Below are 16,598 nucleotides of genomic sequence, written 5' to 3' on the forward strand. Positions count from 1 at the left end.
TATATCTAGAGCTAATGAAGGTGGACTTGCCCTCCTGCTAATGAGGAGGGCTGAGTTTCTTTCTCCTTTAGTGTGTTGGGCATTTCTGGACAGTTCTGAACAGGAGATGAAGTCAGAAAGTATGTGCAGTATGAGTGGATCTCCAGTGCAGACGTTTCATTCAGAGAAAACTCATCTAGTTCAAAACGTCTCTGGCATGGTTGATCCATTTCGATCTGTACACGTACAGTGTCTCTCTACATTTCTGAGTCCGAAGACAAGATATTTTTGAGGTGAAACTTGCTGGTTTAGAAGAGTTTAAAGAACTAAAACCACATAAGTAGTAATAGCCTCTGATTTCCCATTGCAAATTATTAGTAATAATGTCACATGGCAGGGAAAAGTTTTTCATGTAAAAAAGATAACTTAGAGGCTTGCTTTTTTTTCCAGACTAGCAGACCTTGGCTTGAAACAGTTTTCTGTGGCTGAGCTATTCACACGCATCTTTATCCCCACCTCCTTCCTACTGGCGTGTATCTTACACCTTCACTATTTCCATGACCGATTCCTCCAGCTCACTGATTTAAAAGCTGTAAGCAGCAAACAGGACAACACTATTTACAGGTAAAGAAACACATAAACGGAGCAATTATTTATCTGTATGAAAATTAACCTTCTGACTGTCTTGTAATACTTACTTTTCATTAGATGTCATTTGCCTTTGCTATGAATGCCTGATTTAAAAAGAAGGGAAACAAAATAATCAATATCACTTAGTATCCAGCACCCCACTATACAAACCACAACCAATGTATCTGTCTTCCCCCACTTTCCCCTACACATTAAAGTTTTTCATTTTGGGGTACATTTTAAAAAGTATTGATGATATTTATTTCTTTGTATATTTAATTGTCCTTGACCTTTAATAGGAGTTAGATGTTTAATTGCTATGTGTGCCTTTTTGTAAGTCCTGTCAATAACAGAAAACATGAGTGTTTTTCAATGTAATTTTGAGGGCCAAAAGAAGATTGGGAGATCTTTGGCGAATACTACATTTACATTGTACAGTTAGGTCTTTTTGTTAAGTTGAACTTCAGAAATGAAAAAATCCCAAAGCTGTGTTCCTTTCTTAAAGTACTGACCCTTGAGTATGCTAGCTCTTTGAGACATTCAGCAATCTCATCAAGACACAAAATAGTAAAGAAAGTAAAGAAAAGTCTAGTATCAGAAATAAAGATTGTATGATTGGATGAAGGTTTTATCGGTAGTCAGTGAGACTTTTTCCAGGGGTAAGCAGCCTTGAGATGGGTTGCTGAAAATAGGTATTTGTTGTTGCACTGGACCTTACTGAAGTAAAGTGGCAGGTGAAGAGAATCATGTAATATTATGGCCTATTTTTATACCTTCCTTCTAGATTGCTATTTTTTAAAGTCTAAATATGTACTAGATTGTATTGAGCTGTCAGATAAGTAGCTAGATATTTTTAACTCTTGTGTGGTATATATACAACATTTGTGATTGTGATGCAGTATTTAAAAATCACAGTTATGATGTGTATAATTTGTTCCTTCTCAGAAACATTCACAAGTGTGTCCAATACCCAAATCACTACACTTTTTCTGGTTTGTATTACCATAAAAATGCCTGACATACAAAGATCCAGCTGTTTTCTTCCCTCTTGATGTCATAAATCAGTACCAAGCATCAGCCCACTTTAGTTCAAAGCTTCAGGATGAGAGATCACCTGATGTTTCTATTGATGATACATAAAGATGTATAAGAACTAGCACAACAACCAGCTCCAGCTTAAGAGTAATGCTAGCAATAGAAATAAGTTGCAGGGAAAATTAAAACACAGATTGAAGACTCATGTGTTTATGGGCAGTTTTCTTACAAAGCTGCCAAAACTTCATTTAACCTTTTGCTTTGAAAACAGTAGCATTCAATCAACAGCCAGTTTACCTTTCAAAGCTGCTTTTACGCTTCTTCTTTTGCAAGAAACAACAAAAAAATAAAGAAACTGAACCTTAATTTTGAGTAAGCAGACAAAGCTCAATCCTTTTAATAGCGAATTTGTTAAAACAACCACAGCAGGTAAGAGCTAGTTATGAAAGTAATCAGGAGAGCAGCTCCAGTTCCTCCCATCTGCCCCTGAAATGCTGTGTGACTATGGTATTATGTTTGCATCTAACTGAAGAGTCCATGTTCAGATTGCTGAGTCTCAGCACGAACAATCTGTTCATATATTAAGATGCTGCCTCACATGGGCAAATTTCACAGAGTGATTTCAATAGTGAGACAGAAACTGGCACACTGGAACTGGCAGAGTGAGTCACTTCTCACTATTTATAAACGTGATTTACAGAGGTCAATTTTACATTTGCAAGAGAAAGAAAACTCTTCTGATTAGACATCCCAAGCCTATTTCCTTGCTGCACCATGAATTATGGTTTGGCAGAGATAAAGGCTGTGAGGCAGATGATTTCTATGTAAGATGCTCCGTTATAATCATCTTTAAATAAAAATAGAAGCGAAGAAGCTATGTGCAGAATATCCTATGGCTTGCTTGAGATAAAGCAGAAGAACCTGCATTTCTGAAGTTGCATAAAATCTAAATGTCAAGTATTGCATTTATAAGCTTCATAAACTTTTCACTGCATGGTGTATGTTAAGCTTTCAGATTGCACTTTGTTATGACAATGTGTCTCTCTTGGTAGACAAGAAAGTGAGTTCTTTCCTATTTAACAGTTTCCTTTTTTCTCTCTAATTCATTTCCCATTTTCATCTCATGCATTCTTGTGCTTTCATCTCCCACCTCATAGCCACGCCAAAGTCAATGGTCGTGTTTATCTAATAATTAATAGGTGGGTATTTCAATTCTTCCTTCCCTTTAAAACAAATGTACTATTTTTTTGTTTCTTCTTAATTGCCTTAAAACAAAGTATGTTCTTGTTGCACAGTACTGTGAAGTAAGAGTTGTTCAGGTATTATAGTCTCCTAAAGCCTGTGAAGCAGCTAATACATCTCTTCTGCATATGTACGCACTGTGAGTTCATCTTCCGCCTGGGAATTCTTCTCTTAAACTTTGCCCATGCAACAATACAGGAATAAGTGGTTCTGTTTATAATTGGCTGCTGACAACAGACTTGGTTAAGGAGGCGCGTTTATCTACCCTTTGTTTGTGCATGGAAAGATGCATGCTTGCATGTGCACCTATACTCAGGCACACACAGACACGTGTCCTTCTCTTCCTCACAAACACCGAAGAAAGGAAATTGGTGTACCAGGTAAATTAAATGTGCAGCATATAGTATTACTTTGTGCAAACTGAGATTTCCTGATTCAGAGACAGAAATGGAACATGCAGTGCACTGAAACCACGGCATGCTAAGGATGTTAATTCACAGGCCGAGTTTGGTGCTGCAGGATCCAAACCACAAAATCCCATATTGCCATCATCATCATCCTTTTATAAACAGCATCTTGAAAACAGTTCCATAAAGTACATTTCTTTCAAAATATTTGACTGGAGTAAATATGGGCTCTTGTTTAAGCAGCTCTGAGATCAGAGGACTTCTGTGTTTGTTTTCACTACTGAATATAAACAGAAAAGCCAAGAAAACACATTGTTTAGATACTTGTGACTATCAGCTCTATCAAGAAGTTAATTGATGTGTCATGTTCATGCTTCTTCTTCAAATGTCATCACACAGTTTAGGCCAGAGTTCTTAGAAGTTTACCAGACCTGGAAACATTCTCAATTGGCAGCTTCTGTGTCAGGTAGTGGCAAGGGCAGGCAGCTTGGTGAGGTTAGGCAAGCTGGGATGGCCAGGAGGCAATGGGGAGTAAGGGTCGAGAACTAGCAACTGAGGGTGAGGATCAGATCCAGAAATGGCAGCAAGGGTCAGCCACAGCCTGGAAGCTCTCAGAAAGTCCATAGAGATGATACAGACTGGAGGTGGAGGCATGGCTTAGGGCCAGGGAGGCAGGGGAGCAGGCACAGACACAGCTGCAATGCAGCTGCAGTGTAGGGATAAGAGCCTCAGAGGGAAAGCAGCTCCCAGAGGAAGGTGAGGGACCCCTTGTGCTGAGGCTTGGCCACACGTACTAGCCAGCTGGCCTTGCATGCAGGTAGCAAAAACTCCCTGGAAGGGCAGGCAAAGCACTCAGGGTCCTGCCAATAAAGGTATGGCACTGTGAGCTCAGTTTGAATCTTGCATGCTGAGTGTTCATGGGGTGGGTCACTAATGTCATGCAGAGTAGAAAGCTTTCTGTCAATAAGGCTGCGCATGATGGATATTTGAGAAAGTTTCAAGTAATTCATAAACTGCAAAAAATTAGCAAAGACAAAAGATGCTTCCTAATGCATCCAATAAGCTGTTATTAATCTTCTGCTCTAACAAATTACAAATAGATGAAAGTACTAGGAGTCCAGCAAGGACCTGGGGCACATACTTGATTTTAGTGCCTCTGAAATTGCTTTGCTACGTGAAACTAGGTCAACCAATATAGTTCTTTATTGAAACCCTATTTAATGAATTTGAGGGTGGGAAATGGTCTCAGTTAAAAACATCAGTGGGTGTACCTTCAAGGCTCATTGTCTGCATTATTAGCAAGTTATTTCTTTTCCTAAGTATCAGACACAATACCTTTGTGTTATTTCTAATAATTTCCCATCAATATTTGGTTTTCAACTTTAAGTTACACCTGATTAGTTGTGAAGCCTGTATGGATAGCTTCTAAACCAGTGCAGTTTTTATATCCTCATACCTCAGTATTGTCTGTTACATGATATCATGTGATCTTGTGAAAAAAAAATAAAAAGAGGAACAATGATTCTAGCAATAAGTGAGGAAGTTTGGGAAGAAAGGTTCCAAGTAGCCTAACTTTCTGAAAAGTGGTCAAGGCTTTTTATCAGGCCTTGGATATCCTGACCACATGATCCCATTCTCAAGCCTACTGATGTCAGTAGAACTAAGTACCAACGTCCTGAAAACTAAGCTCAAACTGAGGCTTTATAAGGTATATATGTTGCATGTACCTATCTCTATAACCCCATTACCTTCTGGATCTCCTGGATATGAATGGAAGTTATGTAAATAAGAGAAAGATGCATCCCTTAATAAGAAACCCTATAGGCTTTCTGTGCATCTGTCCAGTTTACACAGAGATAAGTCCTTAAGTCCTTGATTTACACCAGTGTGAATGTAGATGTTTCCATCATAGAAGTCAGCTGGGAAGATACTTCGTTAACATCAATGCAACTGCACGTGTGCAAAACCTGTCTGATTTTGTGAATACATTTATTTCATGGGGCATTGCTTTCCAAAAGGGCTCTGATGATTTGTAGTGACCAGAAATCTGCATAACATTAGAACTGAACTGAAAATTCATTCTCTCTTCTTTATACATGACTCCTCTATTGGTACATTATGAAAGTTTTAGGTAGATATGGGAAGTTAGATTCTTTCATTTTAGGGACTATTATTATGTAGTCATTCCAAAGTTTGGAATATTCTTTTAGTATATATGCTAGCTTAAATAAAATAAAGTATATTGGACAAGCCTTGTTTTTAGTAGCCGAAGCTACTAAGTATATTGTTGAGTATAAGAGATTTTAAGATTATTGACCCAGGTTCATAGCAAAAACCGTGATGAGGGATTTTAGTAATCATTGTCATGAATATCTTTATTCAGTGAGATTATTTGGTGCTTGGCTGTCTTGTTAAACTTCTGCTTTTAAGCCACCTTTTCTGCTTTTTGTTAGTTGGTATGATAGTAGTACTTCAGAGTTGTTTAATCAATTTTCTGTAGCTTTTCCCTCATTTGGGCTACCAAAGTTTCCATCTTGAAGAAACTGTAGCTCCCAAATATTGGAAGAGTATTTCAGCTGGTTTGTCTTTCTCATTAACAGCTTACCCTGTGCTTTTATTTTTTAATGATCAGGTGGTTAATTCTGGCAGAATATGCAATCTAGATGATAATATGCTGGAATTTCTTATCATGAAAATAAAGCCCTGAGATAATACTGCAGTGTATTAGAGTTACTTGCGTTACTCCAGGAACAGTCTAACAGGTACCTGAAAGTATGCTGGGTGTATTAATTTCAACAGCATAGCTAAACATTTAGTGATCTGATCATACAGATATGTGCTTTCCATAGGAAGATGTTACTGCAAGAAGTCATATTCAAAGAGATTGAGGTAAACACCATTCTCAGCAAAGCATATCATAGGATTAGGGAATTAGGAAAATTGGGGTTTTCTGCAAGTATTGGAAGTGAGTTCCAGCAGCACAGCTCAGGTGTGTGAAAAGAAAATATCTGAAGCCAGAAGAGAATGCAGCTTTTCTTAATAAAGAAAAGATATATGCTGAATAAATCTGTTAAAAAAATGGCACCATAGCAATAAAGAAATACCACTTCTGTTTATCTCAGTTTTGGTAGTCTGAAAATTACTAATAGATTTAATAATTACTAGTATATTTAGTAAAAGACAGTTATAAATTTACATAAAATTCTCAGTGAAATGCAGAAAAGAGGGAGAATGAATGGCACTATCAGAAATAGATATGATAAAATATACCGAAGCTACAGCCATGGAGTTTTTGCTTTCATTTGTTCCCAAGCTGGAAGAATACTTGTAAATTCCTTGACTTCCCAGCTGCACCTTTCAATTGGAAGAAGGTGGAAATGCACTTACACTAATCAGTCAAACGTTTGTGTTGATTCAGCTGCATTATTGACACCATGGTACAGGACTGACCAAGTTCAGCACTGGTGCAAATAGGTTGTCCCCTTTCCATCTGTGCTGCAATTCCATGTTTCTTTATAGAAGCGCCCTGTGAATGTCACGATGGCATGCTCTTGGCATCAGAAGGCTGCTGCAGATGGAGTAGGAGAATGCTTTATGACTTGTGATGTAGCATGACATATTTGTCAATTACCTTCTTCTGTAACCCCTCTGTTCTCATCTCCCTTTTTCTTTCTATTTCAATTACTTTGAGCAGCCTCAAGAAAAAAATACCAAACCACCAAAATGAGTAAGTCCCCTATGAAGTCATGAAATGTTTCCTCTTAAACAATGTCATTTCATGCTTCTACATCTTAAACTCTGACCATTTTCTCCAGCGGGGAAAATGTCAAGTTTAAGTGTCAATACCACTCATTACTAACTAACCATTAGTATCTGAGTGAGAACTAGTTACTAATACATTCCAGCTCAATTTGCAGTGTGTGTTTGGAGAAAGTACCAGAATCATTAACTTTTCCACTTCTAAGGCATTTTCCATGAACAGTTTATTTTTTCTAATTACACATCTTGAAAAAGAAAAAGATTATGATGTCATTACTGCTTAGTTTACTGACATGGTACTATTTACCAACAGACTGGTACACCAAGATGGAAGCCTGCCTGACCTAACTATGATGAATTTAACAGCCAGCAGAGAAAAGGAAGAAGATAAAATGCTGGAAGAGGCTGATGAGAAAAGAATAGAAGAGTCAGAGGGGGAGGGAGGGAGAAGAAGGGTCAAAAAAGGAAAAGAAGAAGAAAAGGAAGATGAAGACAAGGAATATGATGATGAAGACAATGAATCAGAGGAAGAAGAAACTACAGGTAAGCTCTAGATTGCAAATTTTTTGCCTTCCTCAGGCTTCGTTAACAGTGACAATAGACAATTCATTCTTGGTTGTCCCTGCTCTCTTTTAGTCATCAGATTTTCCTTCTGATTTTACATACAGTCTTTGCCAAAAGAGCCTGAACTGAGCAGATGCCTACTTGTCAATTATTCAACAGGCCACAGTCTCTTCTAGGGAAAAATCATATTGTTTATGTAGGATGCTGAGAGGATGAAACCAAAAAGTACCCACCTCTTTCTTCAGAAGGGAACTCTTCTAGGTGGTCTTGGTTGGATTAACAGGAGGTTACTCCAAATCGTAAGAACTCCTTTAGAGTGAAATCTCTTTATAATAAAGAAAATACGTATGCATATTTAATCTTGATATTGCATGCTTTCAAGGCACTCTGCTCCAGAAGTCCCAATGGCTTTGCTTCATTATTCATGTGCACATTAGTGTCATATTTTTCACTTCTGAATATGGAATGGGTAATTGATGCCAGATAAACATACAAATGCTTAAGGGCAGACATGGATGAGGCTGGTGTTGTCATCCTTGATATTGCTAGGATGAACTCCTAACATGAATTATTTCGTAACTCGATTTGGAAAGTGAACCATGAGTGAAGAACAGGGAAGGGTATTTAACACCCAAGAAACCCGTATTGTTTGGAAGCGGCTCTGCCACAGATTTAGTTGTTCATGCCAATATTCACAGGACTGTGACACATTAATAGGGGCAGAGTCTTTGTCAAGACAAAATGGCAGTGCATGTGGCTTAGCTGCCCCAGGGAAGCTTAGCTGAAACCGTTTAGCTTTCTTGGCTAGGACATCTTCCCTCAGAGGTGTTCATTGGCCATAGAAATCTTTCTTGGCCAGCTGTCATGTGATGTTTGCATGGTGATGAGTTTGCTGCACTCTGGCCATCCTTGCATGCTGGAAGGGCTTGGGGACAGAGGCCAGCCTAGTGGAAGTTGCCCTGTACAGCCACACATGCGAACAGGGAAGTGGGGAGCTAAAGCACTTTCCCTGGGCCCCCTTCCTCAGTGCAGTGAGTGGGGCTTGGCTAAAGCACAAGGAGCTACTTAAAATCATAGAATCATAGAATCATAGAATCACCAGGTTGGAAGAGACCCACTGGATCATCGAGTCCAACCATTCCTATCAAACACTAAACCATGCCCCTCAGCACCTTGTCCACCCGTGCCTTAAGCACCTCCAGGGAAGGTGAATCAACCACCTCCCTGGGCAGCCTGTTCCAGTGCCCAATGACCCTTTCTGTGAAGAATTTTTTCCTAATGTCCAGCCTAAACCTCCCCTGGCGGAGCTTGAGGCCATTCCCTCTTGTCCTGTCCCCCGTCACTTGGGAGAAGAGGCCAGCACCCTCCTCTCTACAACCTCCTTTCAGGTAGTTAGAGAGAGCAATGAGGTCTCCCCTCAGCCTCCTCTTCTCCAGGCTAAACAACCCCAGCTCTCTCAGCCACTCCTCATAAGACTTGTTCTCCAGCCCCTTCACCAGCTTTGTTGCTCTACTCTGGACTCGCTCCAGAGCCTCAACATCCTTCTTGTGGTGAGGGGCCCAGAACTGAACACAGTATTCGAGGAGCGGTCTCACCAGTGCCGAGTACAGAGGGAGAATAACCTCCCTGGACCTGCTGGTCACGCCGTTTCTGATACAAGCCAAGATGCCATTGGCCTTCTTGGCCACCTGGGCACACTGCTGGCTCATGTTCAGTCGGCTGTCAACCAACACCCCCAGGTCTCTCTCCTCCCGGCAGCTTTCTAGACAGACTTCTCCTAGTCTGTAGCACTGCACAGGGTTGTTGTGCCCCAAGTGCAGGACCCGGCATTTGGCCTTGTTAAACCTCATGCCATTGGACTCTGCCCAGCGGTCCAGCCTGTTCAGATTCCTTTGCAGAGCCTCCCTACCCTCCAGCAGATTGACACTTCCACCCAGCTTAGTGTCATCCGCAAACTTGCTAAGGGTGCACTCGATGCCTTCATCCAGGTCATTGATAAAGACATTGAACAGGGCTGGACCCAGCACTGAGCCCTGGGGAACCCCACTTGTCACTGGCCTCCAGCTGGATTTCACACCATTTCCCACCACTCTCTGGGCCCGGCCATCCAACCAGTTTTCCACCCAGGAGAGTGTGCGCCTGTCCAGGCCAGAGGCTGACAGTTTCCTAAGCAGAATGCTGTGAGAAACTGTGTCAAAGGTTTTACTGAAGTCCAGGAAGACCACGTCCACAGCCTTTTCTTCATCCAGTAGTCGAGTCATTTTGTCATAGAAGGTGATCAGGTTAGTTTGGCAAGACCTGCCTTTTGTGAACCCATGTTGACTGGGCCTGATCACCTGGTTCTCTTGCATGTGCTTCATGATGGCACTCAAGATCACCTGTTCCATGACTTTCCCTGGCACTGAGGTCAGACATGTGTGATCCATCTTTAAGCAGCGTATGCATTTATTTCTAACGAAGAGTTACATCACATAATTTTTCTTTAGCCATCTGGCTGGAGTTTTAACATGTTCTTGACATGTTTATGTGTGGAGACTGGATTACACAGTGATGTACGTTTTTTCAATGAAAGTGGCCGAGGTTATATTTTGTCCCCTGTTCATGAAGTGCCTGGACGTGCTGGATAGAGCTTGCTACAGTACCTTCTCTGCCCTGTTCCACTTAACTGACACTGTCTAGATGTACCTTGCATGATGGTAACACTGCAAATTAAAATAAATTCAATGAAAAAATGAATGAGAAATTCTAATTCTCTAAATAAAGACTTTCTAAAAATATACTTATTGTTCTTATAAAGGCACACATGAATTATTAGACTTCTATAGCTTAAGGAATTTGTCAAATTTAATTATTCATTTATGGCATTCACATCATACAGCATTTTTATTAGCATTTTCTAAGTTTTGGTTGTAGAAAAAGGGTAGAAGGAAAAAAACATAATTTGCTTGTCAGGCATTCCAAAAGCCAGCTTTTTCACACAAAACTTCACGGAAGAACCATCTCATTTTGCTTTATATATAAAATAACCAAAGAAGTTTAAATAATTACATACAGAAGCTGGTATCTCCTTTACATTTTTGTGGCTTGGACAGTGATATGGTTTGTTGTCATCTGCAAATATTTCCATCTCTGCTGTAAACTGTAAGAATGTTTTCACAGTTACAAAATCCTTCCTAATCTCCAAAGTGCTTCTGAAACCCCAGACACAGTGTGAAGACTTTATACTCATATATACCAGCCTGTTGTAAGAGTTTCATGCAGCCCACAAGCAAATACGGAACTTAGAAGGCACTGTTCAGCATTGGTATCATACAGACTTCTATGTAGCAGGTGTTGCCACATGCTTGTTAACTGGCATATTATTTGTGAAGATGGCTTTTTTAGCCAAATACTGACTGTGAAGTGTTACGTTCACCCACCTTCAGGATCTTAAATTGCTAAAGCACCCATTTCAACTGAGAAAAGTATTGAACTGGACTGCAATTTGCCTCACCTGTTTTAGATATCTGTTCTGGGATGACACAAATCACACTCTAGCAGAATGTGCTGTTTGCAAGGAGGTTTACATAACTGACACATGAAGACACCTATAGTATAGCTGTCTAAACCCATGTGACAACCCTAGTGTGCATGAATGAAAATGTTTCTGAATAGCAGTAGTCTGTGCTTTCTGAAAACAGACAGGATCTGTAGCTTCCAAACATCAAACAAAATCCTATTCTTTCCAAGCTGGACAAAGGTGAGGGTTGGAGTGTCTCAAATCTAGTCCATGGATGACATCCCTAAGCTTGGGTCCAAAGATACTGGAGGAAAACAGAGCCCAAGAAGGGCTCTACTAGAGAGGAATAGGAGAATTTTGTTTTAAACACTGAGCCATATCTTTAACCTCCTTCTTGCCTTACTCTAAGGCCTAGAAGAGAGGTAGAAAACTTACTGTTGTCTAGTGGAGCATTCCTTTTTACAGAGATCTTCTGTTTTTCTCCTCCCAATGATTCTGCTTGCAGACTTAAGGAATAAATGGCATCTGGTGATTGACCGCCTTACAGTGCTGTTTTTGAAATTCCTGGAGTATTTCCATAAGATGCAAGTCTTTGTATGGTGGCTGTTGGAGCTGCATATCATCAAAATCGTTTCCTCTTACATCATCTGGGTCACAGTGAAGGAGGCAAGTAAACACTCACTGTCAAAAATCTTACCCGTGGTGGAGGCTTGTCAGCACCTGCTGTGCACTGGCACACCCATGGTTAGGGAGATGTCTTCCTCATGTCAGATGTCGCTGAAATTGTGGAATCCAGCTGAGCTTGTCAGCTGCTAGGAACCTGCCTTGATGTCTTCCACAGTAATATTCTATCTCAGCCCCCCCCGCCTTTTCTCCAGATATTAAAGTTTTATTAGTCTAATACTTTGGACTCAAGAGACATAATCTCTCTCCTGCTCAAACTGGCTTATGGGCATCATCCAGGGATGGAGGGTGTGGAAAAAGGTTGGGAAGGAACATCTAGGAAAATTACTTAAACTGAGTCGTGAAGAAACAGGATTGTGGAACTACATCTGAAAAAAAAAATAAAAAAAGGGAGCAATACTTTTAGCTGTACCTTTTGTGTGAGCAGTGTGAATTCTCTACTTGACATGGCCATTGCTTAGAATTCGCTAAAAAAAAATAGAAAAAAATCCTTTTTCTCACACCTTGGGGTGCATAAGGTCAAGCGGATGAAGAGATGAAGGTGAGTTTCAGAGACATACATATCTGTATCATCTCTTTTTTGTTTCTCATGTACTAAAGCAGCAGATGCAGCATGTGGTCCTTCATATTTCATGTCTGTTTGTAGGGTGGGAATGATGTCATGTGGGTGTAATAGTATCAATATTATGTAGGAGATAGAGTACTTCCTAAACCAACTATTAAGTTTTTCCTTCTCCTCTTGACACTTTGTGTCTGTGCTCTTGTGAATATTGTTGTATTTTTTTCAGTATTTTTCTCACAGTTTCTGTATGTCCCTTTCTTTTGTATGGGTTTTTTTTTTTTAATTACTATGGAATAGATCAGACTTTCTCAGTTCTCTTGTTATTCCATGTAATTTCCATACTGTTTTTGTGTTTTCAGGTGTCTCTGTTTAACTTTGTGTTTTTAATTGCCTGGGCTCTTGCTTTGCCCTATGCTCAGTTTCGCCCATTGGCATCAAGTATCTGCACTGTTTGGACATGTGTGATTATTGTCTGCAAAATGTTGTACCAGCTCACATCTATTGATCCCAGCACTTTTTCCAGTAACTGCACATTGGTGAGTACAAGTTCATATTAAAAAGTTTGACTCCTGCTTTCTTCAATGAAGAAGAGCAAAAGGAAGCATAAGTACTGAAAACTACAGTTTACCTGATGTATTGTTATTGATTATCATTCCCTCCCCAATCAGCTTTAAACTGATTTTTTGTAAACTGATGCATTTTCTTTTTAGCCAGGAGAGAATGAAACTAAGGTCAATTTAGAAGAACTCAAAACCTCAGTCCTCTACAGTGGGCCAGTTGATCCTGCAGAGTGGGTTGGATTAAGGAAGTCTTATCCCCTGCTTGTATACTTAAGGGTAACTTCTTTAATTATGTATATTGGTACATTTTCTTATTGGTGATGCAATTAGAAATGTATTTGAAATAAATCATCTGCTATGCAAAAAGAAATATACATGTTATTCAAGCTGTTGATAACAGAGAAGTAGAGAGGGGAAAAGACAGCAGAAAGCCATAACTGTTTCACAGGACATTTCCAGAAGGGATTCAGTACCAGTTAAGATAATCTGCATGTAGAAGTATGGTTTTCTGACTCTACCATCTGTTAAAAGCACTCTAAGAAATGTGATATTTAAGAACTCTAGGTAATTAAGAGGTACATAGCTTTCAGGTACCAAGGACTGATGGGTCTTATTGGAGCAATTGCCTTGAATGACAGTATGTACTATCAGAAGTTAATTTGTTTAAGTGCTTATTCCTTAAACACAGCTTAGAAAATGTAATGAGTTTAGGGAATAATTCATTCAGACACTAGTAAATTAATGTACTCTTCTTTTCTTCTTGGTTTTGGTTGATGCCTGTGAGCAATATTTTATTATTCCTGTCTTGATGAAAAAAAACCAATTAAAATAAAAATGTGCCAGCTCTTGGAACAAACGTTGCATGTCTTTCTCTTAATTTAAAGATTCTTCAGAATTTTGTATACACCATTTAAGGTTGTTGGAAATTTGTTGACTGAACAACAGCAAGTTTTTTCCTAACTATATCTATTCCTCATTTCTTGCCTGACAGCTTACCTCTGTGTGCTTTGTTTGACCTCCCAAGCTCTGGAGGTCAACATAGCAGGCCCTGGTAGTGCCTCTGCCTCTCACTCCCTTAGCCACATAACTCCTAAATTAAGAACATATGTGAGGAAGAGTAATTACTGACCCAAGAGTTCCTTACAGAGAGTGAAGTTTCCTAGTGGTGTCTGGCTTGATGCTAGGACCTTTACAGCTATAAAGAGATAATACTTTGAGATCAGAAATTATTCTAGAAGGGTTTTCACTGGGTTAGCACATAAAATGTTTCCTCCATTCAGTTTAGTGCTAGACCTGAAGGTCCCAAGCTTCAAGTCTTGATGTGTTTCTCTTCTGCCTCTTTAATAACAGACATTCAAAATATCTGCAGTGCTGAAGTGAGGAGTGTATCTGTCATAGATTGTGTAACACTGTCCTCGACAAGAACAGGGATCCCAGGGACAGCAAGCAAAAATAACTTATTGTAAAAAAAAAAAAAAAAAAATCAAAGCCTGGACCAAAGAAAAAAGACCAAAACCAAAAACCCAGTGACACCTGACTTGGGACATTCTTATTCCAAACATTTCTAGAGACTGCCTTTTCACCTTTAGTTATGGCTTCCTTGAGGGACTTTTCTCTGACCTGGTCTTTTTAACCAACTTTTGAGGTTAGTTAATACCTCTCTTCTATTGAGTATAGGGCAGATCTCCCTCCAGTGATAAAAGAACTCACTTCAGAGCCACTCAAGACTGCATCCCAATTAATCTGGCTTTGGGACAGAAGGAGCTGTACCTGAGTGAAGACCGGCAGATGGACATTTAAAAAAGTTCCCAGGATATATTTGCACTACCCAGCATTCTTGCAGTTTTAGGAAGTTAGTACTTGCCAGATGAATTCCTGCAGATGACACTGTGTATGCTTGTATCCTCTGTCTTCTGCAAAATAAAGCGTGATATCTTAAGAGAAGGTATGATACATGAGCTTCGCTGGCAAGGGCTCAAGCCATACCACCCAAGTTGCAGAAGGCAAAGGCAAGGACTGGAAGAACAAAGAGCCGCCCACTGTAGGAGAGAATCAGGTGTGGGACCTGATGAGATGCATCTGCGGGTCCTGAGGGAGCTGGTGGACGAAGTTACTAAGCCACTATCCATCTATTATCCAACATATATTCATCAGTCTAATGAAGTTCCCACTAACTGGAAAAGGGGAAACATCACTCCCATTTTTAAAATAGGAAAAAAGGAAGACCCTGGGGATATACAGGCCAACCAGTCTCACCTCTATGCCCAGCAAGATCATAGAGCAGATCGTTCTGGGAACTCTTGGAAGCACATAGAAAACAAGGAGGTGATTGGTAGTGACCAGCGTGGCTTCACTAAGGGCAAATTGTCCCTGATGAACTTCTACGACAGGGCTATAGCATTGGTGGATAAGGGAAGAGTAACTGACATCACCCACTTGGACTTGTGCAAAGCATTTGACACTGTCCTGTACAACATTCTTGTCTCTAAATTGTACAGACATGGACTGATAGATGAACCACTTGGTTGATAAGAAATTGGCTGGATGAACGCACTCAAACAGTTGTGGTCAATGGCTCAGTGTCCAAATGGAGACCAATGATGAGTGGCATTCCACAGGGGTTTGTATTGGGACTGGCACTGTTTAACATCTTTGTCGGAAACATGAACAATGGGATTGAGTGCACACTCAGCAAGTTTGCCTATGACACCGAGCTGTGTGGCACGGTTGACGCACTGGAGGGAGGTGATGCCATCCAGAGGGACTTTGACAAGCTTGAGAGATGGGCCTATGCTAACCATGTGAAATTCAACAAGGCTAAGTGCAAGGTCCTGCACCTGGGTTGGGCAGAGAGTGGATTGAGAGCAGCCCTGAAGAGAAGGACTTGGGGTTGTTGGTGGATGAGAAGCTCAACATGAGTCATCAGTGAGCACGTGCTGACCAGAAAGCCAACCGTATCATGGGCTGCATCAGAATAATTGTGACCAGCAGGTTAAGGGAGTTGATTCTGCCTCTCTATTCTCATGAGACCTCCCCTGGGGTACTGTACTCAGTTCTGGAGTCCCCAGCATAGGAAGGACACGGATCTGTTAGAGTGAATCTACAGGAGGGCCACGAAGATGATCACAGTGCTGGAGCATGTCCAACATGAGGACAGGCTGAGAGACATGGGGCTGTTCATCCTGGAGAAGAGAAGGCTATGGGGAGACCTTATAGCAGCCTTCTAGTACTTAAAGGGAGCCTACAGGAAAGCTGGGGAGAGGCTCTTTATCAGAGTGTAGTGATAAGATGAGGGATAAGGGTTTTAAGCTGAAAGAGGGTAGATTTAGATTAGACATTAAGGCGACTTTTTCCTTTGAGGGTGGTGAGGCACTGGAATGGTTGCCCAGAGGAGCTGTGGATGCCCCATTCCTGGAGGTTGGAACTGGATGTTCTTTAAGATCCCTTCTAACCCAAACCATTCTAGCCACATCCCCTTCCTTTCCACAACTAGTGTTCATTATAGTAGTTTTTAATGAGTGTCTTCACATGTATACTCTGAATGTCAGTATGTTTCATCAAAATCCAAAGAGTGGTAGAAACCTTACTTTGTTTCAATAATAGCAACTGGGAATAGAATCATAGAATCATAGAATCATAGAATAACCAGGTTGGAAGAGACCCACAGGATCATCGAG

General features: G+C 40.4%; 1 protein-coding gene across 4 annotated transcripts in view; it reads left to right on the forward strand.

The window, feature by feature from the left end:
- The window catches only part of PIEZO2 (piezo type mechanosensitive ion channel component 2), a 311,046-nt gene that overhangs the window by 222,377 nt on the left and 72,071 nt on the right, over window positions 1–16,598 (forward strand). For 2 of the 4 annotated variants that reach the window (XM_069853758.1, XM_069853759.1), the window contains exons 17-21: window positions 430–603; window positions 7,366–7,595; window positions 11,621–11,781; window positions 12,721–12,897; window positions 13,072–13,197. In XM_069853758.1, coding sequence (XP_069709859.1) covers window positions 430–603; window positions 7,366–7,595; window positions 11,621–11,781; window positions 12,721–12,897; window positions 13,072–13,197 — 868 coding nt within the window. Of the gene's footprint in view, window positions 1–429; window positions 604–2,801; window positions 2,844–6,987; window positions 7,021–7,365; window positions 7,596–11,620; window positions 11,786–12,720; window positions 12,898–13,071; window positions 13,198–16,598 lie in introns of all 4 variants that reach the window. The other 2 variants (XM_069853757.1, XM_069853760.1) reach the window with 2 other exon arrangements.

The sequence above is a fragment of the Phaenicophaeus curvirostris genome, chromosome 3, assembly GCF_032191515.1.
Source record: "Phaenicophaeus curvirostris isolate KB17595 chromosome 3, BPBGC_Pcur_1.0, whole genome shotgun sequence".
In the NCBI taxonomy this organism is placed as follows: domain Eukaryota; kingdom Metazoa; phylum Chordata; class Aves; order Cuculiformes; family Cuculidae; genus Phaenicophaeus; species Phaenicophaeus curvirostris.